The 17852-nt window shown below is 41.1% G+C and overlaps 1 protein-coding gene across 1 annotated transcript in view; it reads left to right on the plus strand.

Moving 5' to 3' along the window:
- The window catches only part of NCKAP1L (NCK associated protein 1 like), a 225855-nt gene that overhangs the window by 22353 nt on the left and 185650 nt on the right, over positions 1 to 17852 (plus strand). The window contains exons 4-9 of the mRNA XM_075850114.1: positions 1019 to 1075; positions 5839 to 5981; positions 6600 to 6690; positions 9378 to 9515; positions 13307 to 13355; positions 16937 to 17093. Coding sequence (XP_075706229.1) covers positions 1019 to 1075; positions 5839 to 5981; positions 6600 to 6690; positions 9378 to 9515; positions 13307 to 13355; positions 16937 to 17093 — 635 coding nt within the window. The remainder of the gene's footprint in view (positions 1 to 1018; positions 1076 to 5838; positions 5982 to 6599; positions 6691 to 9377; positions 9516 to 13306; positions 13356 to 16936; positions 17094 to 17852) is intronic.

Raw genomic sequence — 17852 nt, forward strand, 5'->3', positions numbered from 1 at the left:
ATCTTCTCACAATCCTATGTGTGGCTGTTAGATACAGAGGGGTCAACAAATCTGAGATATGCGAAGATGTTTGTTGGTGTCCCCACACTATAGAGGTTTTTTTTTTAGCTGTCCCTGTGCCTACCTGTAACATGGAGGCAGCACTGTGGTCACTGCTGAAGGCCACTTTGACTTCTTAGGGTATGTTCACACAGAGTGTTTTCAGAAGTTTTTCTGGCCGTGAACGTCCTGAAAAACGGCTGAAAGATCGGAAGCAGAACGCCCACAAACATCTGCCCATTGATTTCAAAGGGAAATACGACGTTCTGTTCCGACGGGACGTTTTTACGTGGACATTTCTCAAAAACGGCACGTAAAAAGACGCTCGCGAAAAAGAAGTGCATGTCAAATTTTGAGCCGTTTTTGGAGCCGTTTTTCATTGACTCTATAGAAAAACAGCTCCAAAAACGCCCATCAAAAACGCAGCGAAAAACACAAGTATGATTAAAAAAACTTCTGAAAGTCAGGAGCAGTTTTCCCTTAAAAACAGCTCCGTATTTTCAGACGTTTTTGAGTTTGTGTGTGCACATACCCTTAGGGTTTGCATCTTAAAACAAAGTCCACGTGAAGCTTCTTCTTAAAGAAGTTGTCTGTCTTGGACAATGCAATTCTGTTAGAAGGGTTCCTCGACAATAAGTTGGTCATAGGGTGGAAAGGAAGCTGACAGCATGTGTTCAATACCCATGCCAGAACATGTGTTTTTTTTTAATGGAAATTGTTATTTAGTGCAGATTAGCATAATTATAATAATATTAATTTATTATTGACGATAACGTTGAAAATTGAAGTTGCAGTCTAAGGCCCAGAGGCTAGAACGAGGTGTTTGGCTGCTGCCTGATAGTTACCGGTCAGTTTGCATGCAATTTAGTTTCATATTGTTCATATAAATTATCCTATCAGTTTTCCACATGATAGTAAATGAGTGCCTAAAAAATTGATTAAAATAAAAATCCTAATACTATTTGTTTTCTCCCTGCAGGACCATGTGTATGAGTTACTGAATACAATGGATGCTTGCCAGTGTTACTTTGACATTGTAAGTACAAGGTTTTAATGTATCCATAAGCAGTGACATTAACCCCTTCCCGTTGTAAACAACTTTCAGGTTTTCATTTTCGTTTTTTCCTCCCCACATTCCAGAAGCCATAACGTCTTTATTTTTCCATCTATATAGTCCTATGAGGGCTTGATTTTTGCGGTACGAGTTGTAGTTTTTCGTAGCACCATTTATTTTGCCGTATAATGTACTAGGAAATGGGAAAAAAAATATTTGTGGGGTAGAAAATGAAAAAAACAGCGATTCCTCCATGGTTTTTTGCGCGCCGTTTTTACAGAATTCCCTGTGCAATTAAAACAATATGTTAACTTAATTCTGTGGGTCAATAAGATTACGGCGATACCAAATATATGTAGTTTTTTCTATATTTTACTACTTTTACATGTAAAAACCTAAGTGTAAAAAAGAACATTTATTCTGCGTCGCCAAATTCCGAGAGCTATAACTTTTTTATTTTTCCATCGATTAAGTGGTATGAGGGCTTATTTTTTGCGGCATAAGCTGTAGTTTTTAATAATACCATTTTGGTGTAAATACGATGGTTTGATCACTTTTTATTTCATTTTTTGTGGGAGATGAGGTGACCAAAAAATAGACAGTCTGGCGTTTACAATTTTTTTTTTACGGCGTTCAACGTGCCGGTTAAATAATGATATATTGTAATAGTTCAGACTTTTGCGGATGCGGCGATACCAATTATGTTTCTTTCTTTCTTTTTTTACTATGCTCTAGGGGGAAAATGGGAAAAGGTTTTTTTTTTTAACTTTAAATTTTTTTTTACACCAAAAAAAACTTTATTTAACTAATTTTTACTTTTTTTATTAGTCCCCCTAGGGGACTTCAACCAGCGATCATTAGATTGCTTGTACGATATACTGCAATACTAGGGCTTAATAGGTGTACAAAGATGGCGGACCTGGGGGGCGTTCATTAAGCCCCCAGGCAGGCATAACAACCATCGCCCCCCCTGTGATTGCGTTGCGGAGGGCGCGATGAGCTGTTAGAGGGGGTCGTCCCCCTCTTTCTGACGATTTAAATGCTGCGGTCAGTATTGACCGCAGCATTTAATGAGTTAAACTAGTGGAATCGCGCTCGAGCGCGATGCCGCTAGTTGCTCTGAAGTGTCGGCTGTAACATACAGCCGACACCGTCATCGTATGGAGCAAGCTCACTGCGTGAGCCCGCTACATACTTTCCCTACCCGACTTTGGCGTATGGATACGTCAAATGTCGGGAAGGGGTTAAGGATGGTTACATAAGAGTTCCTATTTTAAGATAATAACATTATTTTGTAAAATGGAGCTGAGAGTATTTGTCACTTTCTTGGAATGCGATGGAATTGAGCTGCATTTATGTAACTGCAGGGTGCAGGTAAAATTCACAGGGCATGATCAGCACTAACTCATGATGTGTGAATATCAGAAATGGCTGGAATTTCTGCTTAATATTTTTGACTAGAGATGAGCGAATCGATTCTATACGAATCTAATTCGTTATGAATTTCCCAAAAGTTTCATATTTTCGCAAATCCGAAATTTTGGGGATTTATCAGGGCTTCCCCATAATGCCTTGTAGGCAGCCCTCCCTGTAGCACAACCAATCATGAGGGGTATAGGGTGTGAGTCACTGATGACTCAGTGGATGACAATCATATCAGTCATAGCCACTATAAAGAGCCCAACCAGGAAATGCAGCTGCAGATAGATAGAGGATTAGTGTCAGTGAGTGTGTTTCATAGTGAGGAGAACAGAATAGATAGATCCACAATAATTTCATAGCGAGAGAGATATTAGAGAGAGATAGGAGTCAGTTAGTGTCAGTGTGTTAGTTAGGCAAGCTAGGGTAGCTATTGCCAATTTCAGTCACAGACAGCTGAGGGTCCCTGTCAGGGGTGCACGCAGGGGGAATTCCAGCTGCTTGGAAACCCCCCTGTGACCAGGGCCGGAAGGCCCTTACATACTAGTGGCAACACTAGCATCGGGCATTGGCCCGGTGCCCCGGGTGACTACCACATTCAATTGTATCTGCGTCCTCAGTACGCAGATACAATTGAATACTTTGGCAGAGAAGGGAGCCTGCTCCCTACTCTGCCATTCACTAGGCTAAAGGCCACATTAGGGCTGTAACCTATAAGTCGCTGGGACAGGATCTCTGCGCATGACGGCGCAATGATGTCACGCCGGCCTACGCAAGGATCTCGTCTCGGCGCATCCTATTACTGAGGAGGCTGTGGAGCTCCGTTCTTTGCGGGAACAGGGCTAGGTTTTTTTATTTGTTTTGGGGGCACCCAGGCACTATCTACACTACTTAGGGGCTGTGTGGCACTATCTATAAAGGGGGTGTGTGAGGCACTATCTACAAGTGGGGCTATGTGGCACTATCTACAAGGGGGTTGTGTGTGTGTTGTACTATCTACATGGGTGTGTGTGTGTGTGTGTGTGTGTGTGTGTGTGGCACTATCTACAAAGGGGGGAGTGTGGTACTATTTACAAAAGAGGAGAGTGTGGCACTATTTACAAAAGAGGGGTGTGTGGCACTATCTACAAAGGGGGGAGTGTGGCACTATCTATAAAGGGGTGTGTGTGGCACTATCTACATGGGTGTGTGTGGCACTATCTACAAGGGGGTGTGTGTCACTATCTACAAGGGGAGCTGTGTGTGGCACTATCTACAAGGGGAGCTGTGTGTGACACTATCTACAAGAAGGGCTGTGTGTGCCACTATCTATAGGGGGGTGTGGCACTATCTACAAGGGAGGTGTGTGTCGCTATATATAGGGTGCTGTGTGGCACTATCTATTGGGGGCTGTGTGACACTATCTACTGGGGGCACCGTGGAACTATCTACATAGGCTGTGTGTGGCACTATCTACAGGGGCAGTTGCTACCAGTGGTGGTCAGCACATATTGCCTTGCCCTTTTTTTATTAGAACTTGTAATACAAACGGCTCAGCTGGTGGATACGTGCAGACCAATACTTGTAGCATAAAAAACAGCGGGGAGCATGACGAAAATAACTTGGTTTGAAAAGTATGCGATTGGAAATCCTTTTTAAAAATCATGCGTTTTCCCCTGCCTGTGCAAGAACTGTAGATGAACTACTTGCTCTCCAATATCTCACCATAGATCGCTTCCTTATGTCTCTGTAATAATTTATCAGTACTTGTTAGCCATAAAATTCATAATCTCAGGCATTTTCATGCAAACTAACAGACAGAAGAAGATTACTATAATGTGACAGTAAGCCCCTTCACGTACTAACAGAACCGATAAAAACACAGGGACATATAAAAAAACACCGAAAAAGGCCATACTTACAAATGGACACAGCCAGGCCAGAAATGCTGATGAAAGGGCGAGCAGGTGCTTTAAATAATAATAGCCACTCCCACTAGTCTTGAGGGGAGTGGTGTGTGGTGCATGGGATGTGTAGTAAGAAATAATAAATGAATAGTGTGTGTGCAAGTGTAATACTATAAGTGAAATATAGGGGGCAGTAATAAATGAAGTGCCTCAATAGAAATAAATGGATAATGGGGTGCAAGTGAGTGAAACATGGAGGGATAGTGTGTACGTCATGAGGCACAACGTGTATAGCCAGGTAGAAGCCTATTTGTGACGCCTTGATAATTCATAGAGCGGGCTACCCTGCTTGCTATGCCAAACAACAACACACCATGCTCTCCCAGCATCAAAGACCCGGCTGTGTCCAAGAGAAGCGAATATACATAATAATGAAAAATACCTGGGGTATTGGTAATCATTTTGGCCAAAAGGACGCAAGCTCGCAATCCACAACAAGGATCCCCAGACTTGCGAGTCCCTAACTCCTAAACTGGAACAGAACGTTCCTGATGCACAAACAGAACCGATAAAAACACAGGGACATATACAAAAACACCGAAAAAGGCCATACTTACAAATGGACACAGCCAGGCCAGAAATGCTGATGAAAGGGCGAGCAGGTGCTTTAAATAATAATAGCCACTCCCACTAGTCTTGAGGGGAGTGGTGTGTGGTGCATGGGATGTGTAGTAAGAAATAATAAATGAATAGTGTGTGTGTAAGTGTAATACTATAAGTGAAATATAGGGGGCAGTAATAAATGAAGTGCCTCAATAGAAATAAATGGATAATGGGGTGCAAGTGAGTGAAACATGGAGGGATAGTGTGTACGTCATGAGGCACAACGTGTATAGCCAGGTAGAAGCCTATTTGTGACGCCTTGATAATTCATAGAGCGGGCTACCCTGCTTGCTATGCCAAACAACAACACACCATGCTCTCCCAGCATCAAAGACCCGGCTGTGTCCAAGAGAAGCGAATATACATAATAATGAAAAATACCTGGGGTATTGGTAATCATTTTGGCCAAAAGGAGGCAAGCTCGCAATCCACGACAAGGATCCCCAGACTTGCGAGTCCCTAACTCCTAAACTGGAACAGAACGTTCCTGATGCACAAACAGAACGTACTAGGCCCCTGTGCAGCTGACTAGTGTTCCACCAATGGTATGTCCACCCCTGGCCATTGCTGTATGTGAGTGCTGCTGCAGCTATACAATTCGTACATTACAGTACAGTGGTGGATAGGTGCTAAATGTGCTTCGTGTGATAACCCCTTTAATGTTAACATACCTTGTGGTAAATGTATAACAGTTTCATATTCGTTTAGCAAGACATTCCTATAGACATATTATTTAGCTAAATTCCAGTACTGATTTATTATTTCATTATCTTGCAGAATATAAATTACACCTTCACGAAGAGTTATTTAGACCTGATAGTGACATACTTCTCCGTAATTCTGCTAATGTCTCGGATTGAAGATAGAAAAACGCTTATTGCTCTTTACAACTGTGCTTTTGAAATGCTACAAGGCCAAAGGTAGGTAGCACTCTTTAAAGGGGTACTCAAGAGTATGCTCTAACACGGCAGATTTGTTGCAGAAATTTCTGTAAAATCCATGTCATACCTCTGAATAGGATTGTTTCTGATGCATGTGCATGGATTTCTGCAAGCCCCATTCAGATGTATGGGACAGTTGCAGAAATCTCTGCAACGCATATACAGTACCCTTATAATTCTAAGCTGTATTAAATGAATTTAGTATAAATACTTACTATTAAGATTCTGCGCTGGTCCTGTTTTTTTTTGGTGTCCGACAGTTTTCAAAACTTTTGAATAAAAATAAAAATTATTTGCATGTTTACTTCTGACCTTCACAATTTGATATTTGTGAAGGAGATGACTTGTGCTGGAATATAATTTGTGTCTTCTGGATTTTCTGGACCTCTGGAAATTTTGAAGTCAAGCACCACTAAGGAAATGTGGCCGATTATTGTGCATTTATTTCAGATTTATATTAAAATTGATTATAACATGTTCTTTATATGTATGACAGACCATGACATGGCATAAAACGGCACACGTACATGTATAAGGCATATGGTTTATTAGAAGTAAACTGCTGTAATGATTCATAGTGTATATTTTATTTCACAGCGATCCATTATATGCTCGTCTTGGTCAGATGATATTGGAATATGATAACCCCTTGAGGAAGCTAAGTGAGGAATTTGGACCTCATACTAAGGTGGGGGGAGTCATCAATATTTTTGCATTGACTTCCTATTTTTCCTTTCTATGGACATTTTTTATATTTTGCCATAAAAGTATATAGTAGCAAAATTTCAAGTTTCCAGCACTAAACTTTCACCAGTCTGCAGTCACAAACCCATTATCTAACTACAGGCTGCCATAAAATGCTTACCACCTGGGCTGCTCTCTTGTTTACTGTGGTTATTGCCATATAATGCAATCCTTCTGGTTCGAGTTAAGTCATTTAATAGAGTCTGTTAGCTAAACTGAGCGAGTATTTACACTACCGTTCAAAAGTTTGGGGTCACACAGACAATTTTGTGTTTTCAATGAAAACTCACACTTATATTTATCAAATGAGTTGCAAAATGACTAGAAAATATAGTCAAGACATTGACAAGGTTAGAAATAATGATTTTTATTTGAAATAATAATTTTCTCCTTCAAACTTTGCTTTCGTCAAAGAATTCTTCATTTGCAGCAATTACAGCATTGCAGACCTTTGGCATTCTAGCTGTTAATTTGCTGAGGTAATCGGGAGAAATTTCACCCCATGCTTCCAGAAGGCCCTCCCACAAGTTGGATTGGCTTGATGGGCACTTCTTGCGTACCACACGGTCAAGCTGCTCCCACAACAGCTCTATGGGGTTGAGATCTGGTGACTGCGCTGGCCACTCCATTACAGATAGAATACCAGCTGCCTGCTTCTTCCCTAAATAGTTCTTGCATAATTTGGAGGTGTGCTTTGGGTCATTGTCCTTTTGTAGGATGAAATTGGCTCCAATCAAGCGCTGTCCACAGGGTATGGCATGGCATTGCAAAATGGAGGGATAGCCTTCCTTATTCAAAATCCCTTTTACCTTGTACAAATCTCCCACTTTACCAGCACCAAAGCAACCCCAGACCATCACATTACCTCCACCACGCTTGACAGATGGCGTCAGGCACTCTTCCAGCATCTTTTCAGTTGTTCTGCGTCTCACAAATGTTCTTCTGTGTGATCCAAACACCTCAAACTTCGATTCGTCTGTCCATAACACTTTTTTCCAATCTTCCTCTGTCCAATGTCTGTGTGCTTTTGCCCATATTAATCTTTTCCTTTTATTAGCCAGTTTCAGATATGGCTTTTTCTTTGCCACTCTGCCCTGAAGGCCAGCATCCCGGAGTCGCCTCTTCACTGTAGACGTTGACACTGGCGTTTTGCGGGTACTATTTATTGAAGCTGCCAGTTAAGGACCTGTGAGGCGTCTATTTCTCAAACTAGAGGCTCTAATGTACTTGTCTTGTTGCTCAGTTGTGCAGCGGGGCCTCCCACTTCTCTTTCTACTCTGGTTAGAGCCTGTTTGTGCCGTCCTCTGAAGGGAGTAGTACACACCGTTGTAGGAAATCTTCAGTTTCTTGGCAATTTATCGCATGGAATAGCCTTCATTTCTAAGAACAAGAATAGACTGTCGAGTTTCACATGAAAGCTCTCTTTTTCTAGCCATTTGGAGAGTTTAATTGAACCCACAAATGTAATGCTCCAGATTCTCAACTAACTCAAAGGAAGGTCAGTTTTATAGCTCCTCTAAACAGCAAAACTGTTTACAGCGGTGCTAACATAATTGCACAAGGGTTTTCAAGTGTTTCTAATCATCCATTAGCCTTCTAACACAGTTAGCAAACACAATGTACCATTAGAACACTGGAGTGATGGTTGCTGGAAATGGGCCTCTATACACCTATGTAGATATTGCATTAAAAACCAGACGTTTGCAGCTAGAATAGTCATTTACCACATTAACAATGTATAGAGTGTATTTCTGATTACTTTAATGTTATCTTCATTGAAAAAAACTGTGCTTTTCTTTAAAAAATAAGGAAATTTCTAAGTGACCCTAAACTTTTGAACGGTAGTGTAGATATGGATATTGTTTTCTAATAACTAATGGAAAATACCATTCAAAAGTTAAGCTACACTCCAGCAAACGTGTGCACATTATGAACCTTTTGTCATTTTTCTTGTTTGTTACTTCCCCAATTAGACAAACTTATAAGGGCCCATTCTGACATGCGTGTTCTACGTCTGTGTGCTGTCCGTCAAAATAACTGATAGCACATGTACCCATGCAAGTCAATGGGGCTATTCAGACATGCGTGATTTTTCCCGCACCGAGTGTCCGTTGCGTGAAACTCAAGTGCACATCCTATATTGGTCCCTTCTTGCGGACCTTGTCGCCCATTGAAGTCTATGGGTGCGTAAAAAACACGGACAGCACATGGACAACATCCGTTGCTAAAGAAATGCAGAGAAATTTAAAAAAAAGGAAGGGATAATCATGGACGTGAAAAACGGATGCCACACACAAAGCACACTGATGCCACACGGAATGCACACTGATGGCACACGAACATCAAATGCAGGAAATACGGTCCATTTTTTGCGCACGCAAATCAGACACGCTTGTGTGAATGTAGCCTAAGTAGCATATTTTTATATATTTTGTAAAATTCTACACAGACATTTAATATATAATGATTAATACATTCTTAGAAATACATAACTATCATGTAGGATATACGATTTCTGCCGAATACAAATTTCTCACCTAGCAGTCAACAGTTGAACTGGAGATTCAATATATTGTATCTTTCTAAAGTATTTTTTCAGTATATTCTGGCATTTGTCTTCTTCCTCCATAGACAGTTACTGATGCCCTGATGTCCATGCACTTCTTATTCTATCGGAGATCTCAGTCAGCAGAGCAGTGGAGAGCGGCCCAGTTATTAAGCCTCCTCAGCAATCCTGCAGCAATGATTTCTCCATGTACTTCAGACACGGTAAGATAACAAAATGTCCAATGTTTTGTGCATGTTGTGGTTCTACATCCTAGAAACCAAAAGAATGAAAACTAGAGATGGGCGGATTGACTCTCCATGAATTTAATTTGTTATGAATATTCCCAAAGTTTCGGATTTTCGTGGATCCCAAACTTTTGCCATTCATCCCGCATGATCTTCTTACAGATCAGAAGAAGTCAAGAAGACAGAGATGAAGGATCACATGACTGGCTCAGCACGCTTCTTCATAATGGCTTGCAGGCAGCCCTTCCTCTAGCACAGCCAATCATGAGGGGTAAAGGTTTGAGTCCCGATGACTCAGTGGATGACAGTCATATGAGTCATAGCCACTATAAACAGTCCAACCATGAAATGCTGCTGCTTTATGGGGATTCAGATAGGAGAGAGAGGACGTCAGACAGAGAGTGAGAGATAGTAAAACACAGAATACAGAGAGATAGGGGATCAGTGTCAGTGAGTATATTTTATAGTAAGGAAAAGATAATATAGCTCAATTCACAATAATTTGATAGAGATAGATTTTAGAGTGATAGACAGTCAGTGTCAGTGTGTTAGTTATGCAGACATAGGCAGCCATTGCTATGAGTGAGTGCTGCTGCAGCTATTGTAAAGGGCTTGCCTGACACAGGTTCTGTGCCGACGCCCCGGGGTCAATCAGCCTTCATCAGCTCCAAGGTCTGCTAGAGTGACGCGATCTGTTACCACTCAGGCTTGCAGGCTGAGGAGAGGGAGAACCTATCACAGCCTGGTCTGACGGTTCTAGCTCCCGCCCTTGGTCTATTTATACCCTCACTTGCAGCATGCTCCTTGCCTGTGATTCTCTGGTTTCCCGGCCCTGCTATTTACCTCATTGACCGCTGTAACTTATTGACCCTGGCTTGCCTGACTATTCTCCTGCTCTGTTTTGCTACTGCGTACTCTCCTGGTTTGATTCGGCTCGTTCACCACTGCCTGTTGCTCACGGTTTTTCCGTGGGCAACTGCCCCTACCTCCCCCTTTGCTTCTGTGTGCCCTTGTCTTGTGTTGTCTGTCTTGCACTTACTGAGCGTAGGGACCGTCACCCAGTTGTACGCCGTCGCTTAGGACGGGCCGTTGCAAGTAGGCAGGGACTGAGTGGCGGGTAGATTAGGGCTCACCTGTCTGTCTCCCTACCCCGCCATTACACCAACCAGCCTTTACAGTCAGAATAGCCTCCTTGCTATGTAATTATACTACAGTTAGAATACATTATGGGCACCATAATCAGTTAAGATCAGCCTTCCGTGCCTTACCTGCATATTACGGTACATCTTTGCCTGGTACATCTAACATGGTACATTTGCATATTACGGTACATCCTACGGCTACTCATTTTGTATAATGACTTTCATTTTGATACAGACTCTGACCTCAGCCTTCTTCCTGGGTTACACTCCTCTCTCACCCTTTGAAATTGTTGTGTGGTTCTTGTGGTTTCATTCCTGGTATTGATTCCTGTCCATTCTACCGACTATGATTCCGTCTTTCTTCTGCTCTCTCTCCGACTTGTTGTTTCCTGACTGTTATTCCATTCTTGACCCTGGCTACATTCTTAACTTCGCTAGTCTTCACAACAGCAGAACCGCTGCCAATAGGGGTCTATTCTCGAAACCATGACCTGGGAATCCGACCAGGAATATCCATAATTCCTTGCGGAGGTTTAAGGGGTATTCTGGGTACTACAAGTTATTATCTATACACTGGATAGTTGATAACTAATAGATCGGTGGGGGTCTGACATTTTGAACCCAACCGATCGCCGAACGCCGAACATCACTCAAGCATCTGTTCCCTACTAAAATTTAATTGCGACCAGCCTTCAATTAAGTCTAAATTTCAAGGTATCCATTAGCTGAAGTCAGACTACCGTTAAATCATCTTGCCTCTCTAAATGCCATAGAGGAGGCAATTCTATATGGTCATATTAGGAGATCTACCCATACATGTACACTGCTAGTGTATATGGATGTGCATAAGTAAATAAAAAATTTCTCTAATTGCAGCCATTGCAGCCAATATTTTCAGCTGCCCATCCACTAGTAATTTTAGATGGCAAAAAGATTTTCACTTTCTACCGGTTGTCAGTGCCTTCCTTTTAACGACACAAAAAAAAAACCATGACCGATACTGACCAAAGGCAAAAATTCGACTCAATATGTTGGATCTTTCCAGTGGTTGTTAAAAACAGTCATTGGTCTAATTGCAAAGAAATTGAAAATGACAGATCGGCACCAGTCATTCGCCAGAGATGTATGTGCAGTTGTGATTTTTAAATGTGATGTATGGAATGGTCATTAAAAACAACAACCTTTTTAGATTGGTTAATGACAAGTCTTTTACCATACGGCCCTCTAATCTCACTGTTTTATGACCGGCTTTAGGCCTTGTTCACACAGTGCAGATTTAATGCAGATTTTGCATGCATTTTTTAAGGCAAAACCAGAATGGGAACCAGGAGAGGAGACACTTTAAGGTCTTTCATTATATATTTCTTCTGTTTAGGTTCCTTCTGTTCCTGGTTTTGAGTAATAAAATACATGCAAAATCTGCAGAAAATCTGCACTGTGTGAACAAGGCCTTAGTGTCTTATAGTCTAAAGATAAACTTAAACAGGGTGGAAAGTGTTGGTTGGAAGAATCAGGCAGAATTGCTCTCAGCAAGCATGTTTCCTATTAGTCTCTTGCGTCCATAGCCTCCTAGCAGTTAAGGGTATGTTCACACGCTTAATAAAAAACGTCTGAAAATACGGAGCTGTTTTCAAGGGAAAACAGCCACTGATTTTCAGCCGTTTTTTTTTTCAGCAAACTCCCGTTTTTGACGGCTGTTTTTGGAGCTGTTTTTCTATAGAGTCTATGAAAAACGGCTGAAGAAGTGACATGCACTTCTTTTTTGCGGCCATTTTTTTACACGGCTGTTTTAAAAATCGGCCGCGTAAAATGCGCCCTGTCGGAACAGAACGATGATTGGGCAGATGTTTGGAGGCGTTCTGCTTCCGATTTTTCAGCCGTTTTTCAGGACTTTTATGGCTCGAAAAACGTCTGAAAACACTGCGTGTGTACATACCCTAAAGGACAACTTTTCTGTTGTGTGTGTGTGTGTGTGTGTGTGTCTTTTTTCAACCATTGTACCTAACTATGAGGCCTCGTTTACACGAGCGTGATATACGTGTGTGCGACGCGCGTGCTTTTCACGAGTGTTGTACGCACCTATATTAGGCTATGGGGCAGTGCAGACAGTGCGTGAGTTTTTCTCAGCGTGAGTCCGCTGAAAAAAACTCACGACATGTCCTATCTTTGTGCGCTGTTGGCGCATCACGCACCCATTGAAGTCAATGGGTGCGTGAAAACCACGCATGCCGCACGGAAGCACTTCCGTGCGAACTGCGTGATTCGCGCAACAGCTGTCAAACTCTGAATGTAAACAGAAAAGCACCACATGCTTTTCTGTTTACAAACATCCAAACGGAGTGTCATAATGATGGCGGCTGCGCGAAAATCACGCAGCCGCGCATCATACACTGATGACACACGCAGCTGTTAAGTGCCTTTTGCGCACGCAAAACGCCGCCTTTTTTGCGTGCGCAAAATGCACACGCTCGTCTAAATCAGGCCTAAATGTAATTTTAGTTTCTCCCAGTGATTTGTATTACTTGTACAAAACAATGAAATATTTATTTGGTTAAATTCTGTTGCCAATTGCTTAGCAATCTTAATTTATTCTGTCAAAGTACTACAATGTTGTTGTTTTTTCAGATGCCCTGTGAATATGTGTCAGTTGAGACAATGGAACGATGGATCCTAAGTAAGTTTTATATCGTTTTATTCAATAACGCATTGCAGGCGAAGTACAGAATATGAGTATAGAGTTCCAGTACATTTTCATTGTCAGCTACAGTAAAATACACTTCGAATGATGTCTTGCCAGCGTATAGACATGACCAGAGATACTTTAGATACTTGCGTAGGTAAACACCAGGCCCATTTTGTGCACTTTTTTACAAACTATACAAAAAAAAAAATCACCATCTGAAACTAGTTCCAACTTCAATTTTTCACAGATGTATAGAACAAAAGCAGATAAAGTAACAGTAGACAAGACTCAGCAGAGATTTACTGTATCAATGCAACCAAGCCAGTCTCCTAAGGGCTAGCTCACACGGCGGATTTTGCGCCAACGGCAGGAAGATTCCGCCCTCCCATCGACATCAATGAGAGGTTCAGCTGGAATCTGCCTGAAGATCGATCAGGATGATTTTTTTTTCCGCTAGCTAAAATAATCAGCTAGCAGGAAAATGAAGCGTCTGGCTTCCATTGAAATGAATGGGAGGAGGAATTTTGCGGCAGAGTCCGCTGCAAAATTCCCCTGTGTGAACATACCCTTATAGGTATAATTGCACTGGGTAAAAATGGCATTGAAGGAATGTCAGTTTTCATATGTGTCAGAAAAAGGGGACGTGAACCTCCAGCAGAACAGTGTCTGACTGACTTACTAAACTGTAACGTTCAGACCACCAACATACACGTTAAACGTGTCATGTTGGGGAAAACAATGGAGGTTACAAACATTTTTCATTGGTTTTAGTAAATCTGTTCCAGTGTACACACAATGTTTTTTTTACTGGTTCATAGACATTAAAAGGTTGTTTTTTTTACGATATGCATTATTGAACTGTATTTCCGAGTATCGGTGGGGGATCCAGTGGTCGAACCTTAACCAATCAGACATTAATGACACATCTTTTTTTTACAACTTGTGATCATTTAATTTGACCTATTTAACCATTCATAAACAGCTAATGTATGGCCAGCCAGGTTCCTCCCATTGGCTAGGAAAAGCTACACCTTCAGTTTATCTGTTTTCTACCTTTCAAATTACAATCTGGTCTTCTGTATGTGATTGTGAGAATTCATTGTAGAATCAGGAAGACAAAGCCCAAGGTCATATTGTTATTTAGTGGACCTTAAAGGGAATATCTCATGTACTTGTGCATTTAATTATAGTTGAATTTATTTCATTAATTCGATTTAAAGGGAACCTGTCATCTGCAATTTTTATCTATTGAACTCTACTCACCCCTCGCTGGTCGCTGCTGTCAAAAGTTCATTGCCGTTACCCTCGCTCCTAAACTCCTCCTCCTCCGACCGTAAATAACGGTCTGCAATTCAGTCAGTCAGTCTCGTTTGTTCCTGTTTTTATGCACGCCCACAACCGAAAACTGGCCTGCTCTGAATGCCGAAATCTCGTCTGAGATAGCGCACATCATGTATAGTCCGACACCCTTCCCTGCTTTGTCTGGGCCTCAAATCTAGTTACTGTGCATGCGCCGCTATGGTGTCCCATTGTGCACATGCACCAGAACAGGACATCAATGTGCAAGCGCAGAATTTCGTGTCTGCTAGGGGGGAGGTGAGGAGTTGTCAAGCAAAAGGAAGGAGGTGGGGTTAACTCGAAGAGGCTTGAGGAATGAAGACTTATGCTCATTAGCATACGGCACAGGAACACTAAAAAACGGAATACTAAAGGTACAGAGCCTACAAAGAAGGTAATTATAGGTTACATAAAAATGATTCTTCACCCACTACCAATAGGTGAAATGCTGGTGACAGGTTCCGTTTAAGTATGTAGAAGAGAATTAATGTGTTTGTTATTTTTCTAAATGGAGCTATTTATTTTTATTAATAAGGTGGCCATATTGAAAGCACACACTTCCTTCCTGAAATTTTATATACTGTATAAACATGTATGCTTCACGGCAGCTAAAATTAAATGACAGAGAAATGTCATCGATTATTATAGTCTCCGTCATGTGATGGAGTAAAGTCCCCTCTTCTAGAGGCCAGGAAGTGACACGGGAGATGTATACATAGTCTTACCTGAGTGTTTAGTATATCGTTTTACTATCCTACCCTATCTAGGCCTCCATTAGTACAATAGAGCCGTCATCAACTTTCTCACCCTCTAGTAATAATAATATGATTTCGCTCATCCTCTCCCATTCTGTACAGCAAAGCTGAGAAGTGAGCCACAGAAAGCAGGAAGCTTCAGCCTATTGCGTGTGCTCTGGTGGCCAGTGACAAAAATGAAATATTTTCGTTTTTTTTTTTTAAATGGATAGTCACATAAAAAAGAAACAAAAACACCAAAATGGAAAAAAAATATGTTTATAATAAACTATGTTCAATGAAAGCAGAACTATACGCAGAAATACTTTTATTACATAGTTTATCTGACAAATGCCATTACTGCAGTATAAACAGCATAGATCATTTAACTGCCTGATTCAAGGGGTTGTCCTCATGGTAGACCTGGCTGCTCTGGCTTATTGATGGAGGTCCTGAACAAGGGACTTGGCCTACTAACTCAGAATGCCCTTATAGGTTATTCACAAATTGACTAGACAACCCCTTTAAATGAAGATGTTTTCCAAGATACAGCAGTAAGGAATTATTATTTTTTTCAGCTGGAGATACCTTTTAAAGAGGCTCTGTCACCACATTATAAGTGGCCTATATTGTACATGATGTGATCGGCGCTGTAATGTAGATTACAGCAGTGTTTTTTATTTAGAAAAATGTATGAGTTTCTTAATAGACAACTGGGCGTGTTTTACTTTTTGGCCAAGTGGGCGTTGTACAGAGGAGTGTATGATGCTGACCAATTTACACAGCATATAGCGATATAGCTATATCGCTATGTGAAGCCACATAAACACACTATAACGTTACTGCAGTGTCCTGACAGTGAATATGCATTACCTCCAGTCAGGACGTGATGTGTATTCAGAATTCTGACACTTCGCTAACACAATCCCGACACTACAGCACAGGAAGTGTGATCTTGCGAGATTACGCTGTAAACTGTCATTTCAAACGAGATTACGCTTGCTGTGCTGTAGTGTCGGGATTGTGTTAGCGAAGTGTCAGAATTCTGAATACACATCACGTCCTGGCTGGAGGTAATCTATAATCATTGTCAGGACACTGAAGTAATGTTATAGTGTGTTTATGTGGCAGCACATAGCGATATAGCTATATCGCTATGTGCTGTGTAAATTAATGGGGAGAAGTGTATGACGCTGATTGGTCACTGATTGGTCAGCGTCATACACTCCTCTGTACAACGCCCACTTGGCCATATAGTAAAACACGCCCAGTTGTTCATTAAGAAACTCATTAGCATAAAGCTAATATAGGTCATAACTCCATCAAAAATGATAGATTTTCTAAATAAAAAAACACTGCTGTTATCTACATTACAGCGCCGATCACATCATGTGCAATACAGGCCACTTATAATGTGGTGACAGAGCCTCTTTAAGTTTAAATCATGCAAAGCTGCAACCATCTGGCCTTACAGTAATAGTTGTATATCTCTGTTTCTAGTTGGATTTCTGTTGTCACACACTGCACTGAGCGCACACCAGGCAAGCTTGGAGCTTTGGAAATTGGCGCTTCAGGGTACCCATTGTATAACACTGATCCGGGATGATGTTCTGCTAATACACCGTTTTACCGAGGATTTCTTTGGCAGCTTAAAAGGGTATGTTATAAATAATACAAAAACTACAGTTTGCTAAGATGCAATTGCTTAAAGAAACACATTTTTTTTCTCTTAAAATAACTATAAATTTACACAACGTGACAAAGTGAACTAATAATCAGGATAATGAAGCCTAAATATACGCTTGGCCCAACTACTTCCAATATTATATGGGCTTTGTCACTATTCATGAGGCTATTCACTGACTGATACAGAGTCTACAAAACAGAGTTCTTCATTTTAATCATAACTAGTGCAAGTCTATTTTCCAGGACATCATCGTACTATCTTCCTTGATACATATATATACACTACCGTTCAAAAGTTTAGGGTCACTCAGAAATTTCCTTATTTTTGAAAGAAAAGCACAGGTTTTTTCAATGAAGATAACATTAAATTAATCAGAAATACACTCTATACATTGTTAATGTGCTAAATGACTATTCTAGCTGCAAACGTCTGGTTTTTAATGCAATATCTACATAGGTGTATAGAGGCCTATTTCCAGCAACCATCACTCCAGTGTTCTAATGGTACATTGTGTTTGCTAACTGTGTTAGAAGGCTAATGGATGTTTAGAAAACCCTTGTGCAATTATGTTAGCACCGCTGTAAACAGTTTTGCTGCTTAGAGGAGCTATAAAACTGACCTTCCTTTGAGCTAGTTGAGAATCTGGAGCATTAAATTTGTGGGTTCGATTAAACTCTCAAAATGGCTAGAAAAAGAGAGCTTTCATGTGAAACTCGACAGTCTATTCTT

This window comes from Rhinoderma darwinii, chromosome 2, assembly GCF_050947455.1.
Source record: "Rhinoderma darwinii isolate aRhiDar2 chromosome 2, aRhiDar2.hap1, whole genome shotgun sequence".
NCBI classification, from domain to species: Eukaryota; Metazoa; Chordata; class Amphibia; order Anura; family Rhinodermatidae; genus Rhinoderma; species Rhinoderma darwinii.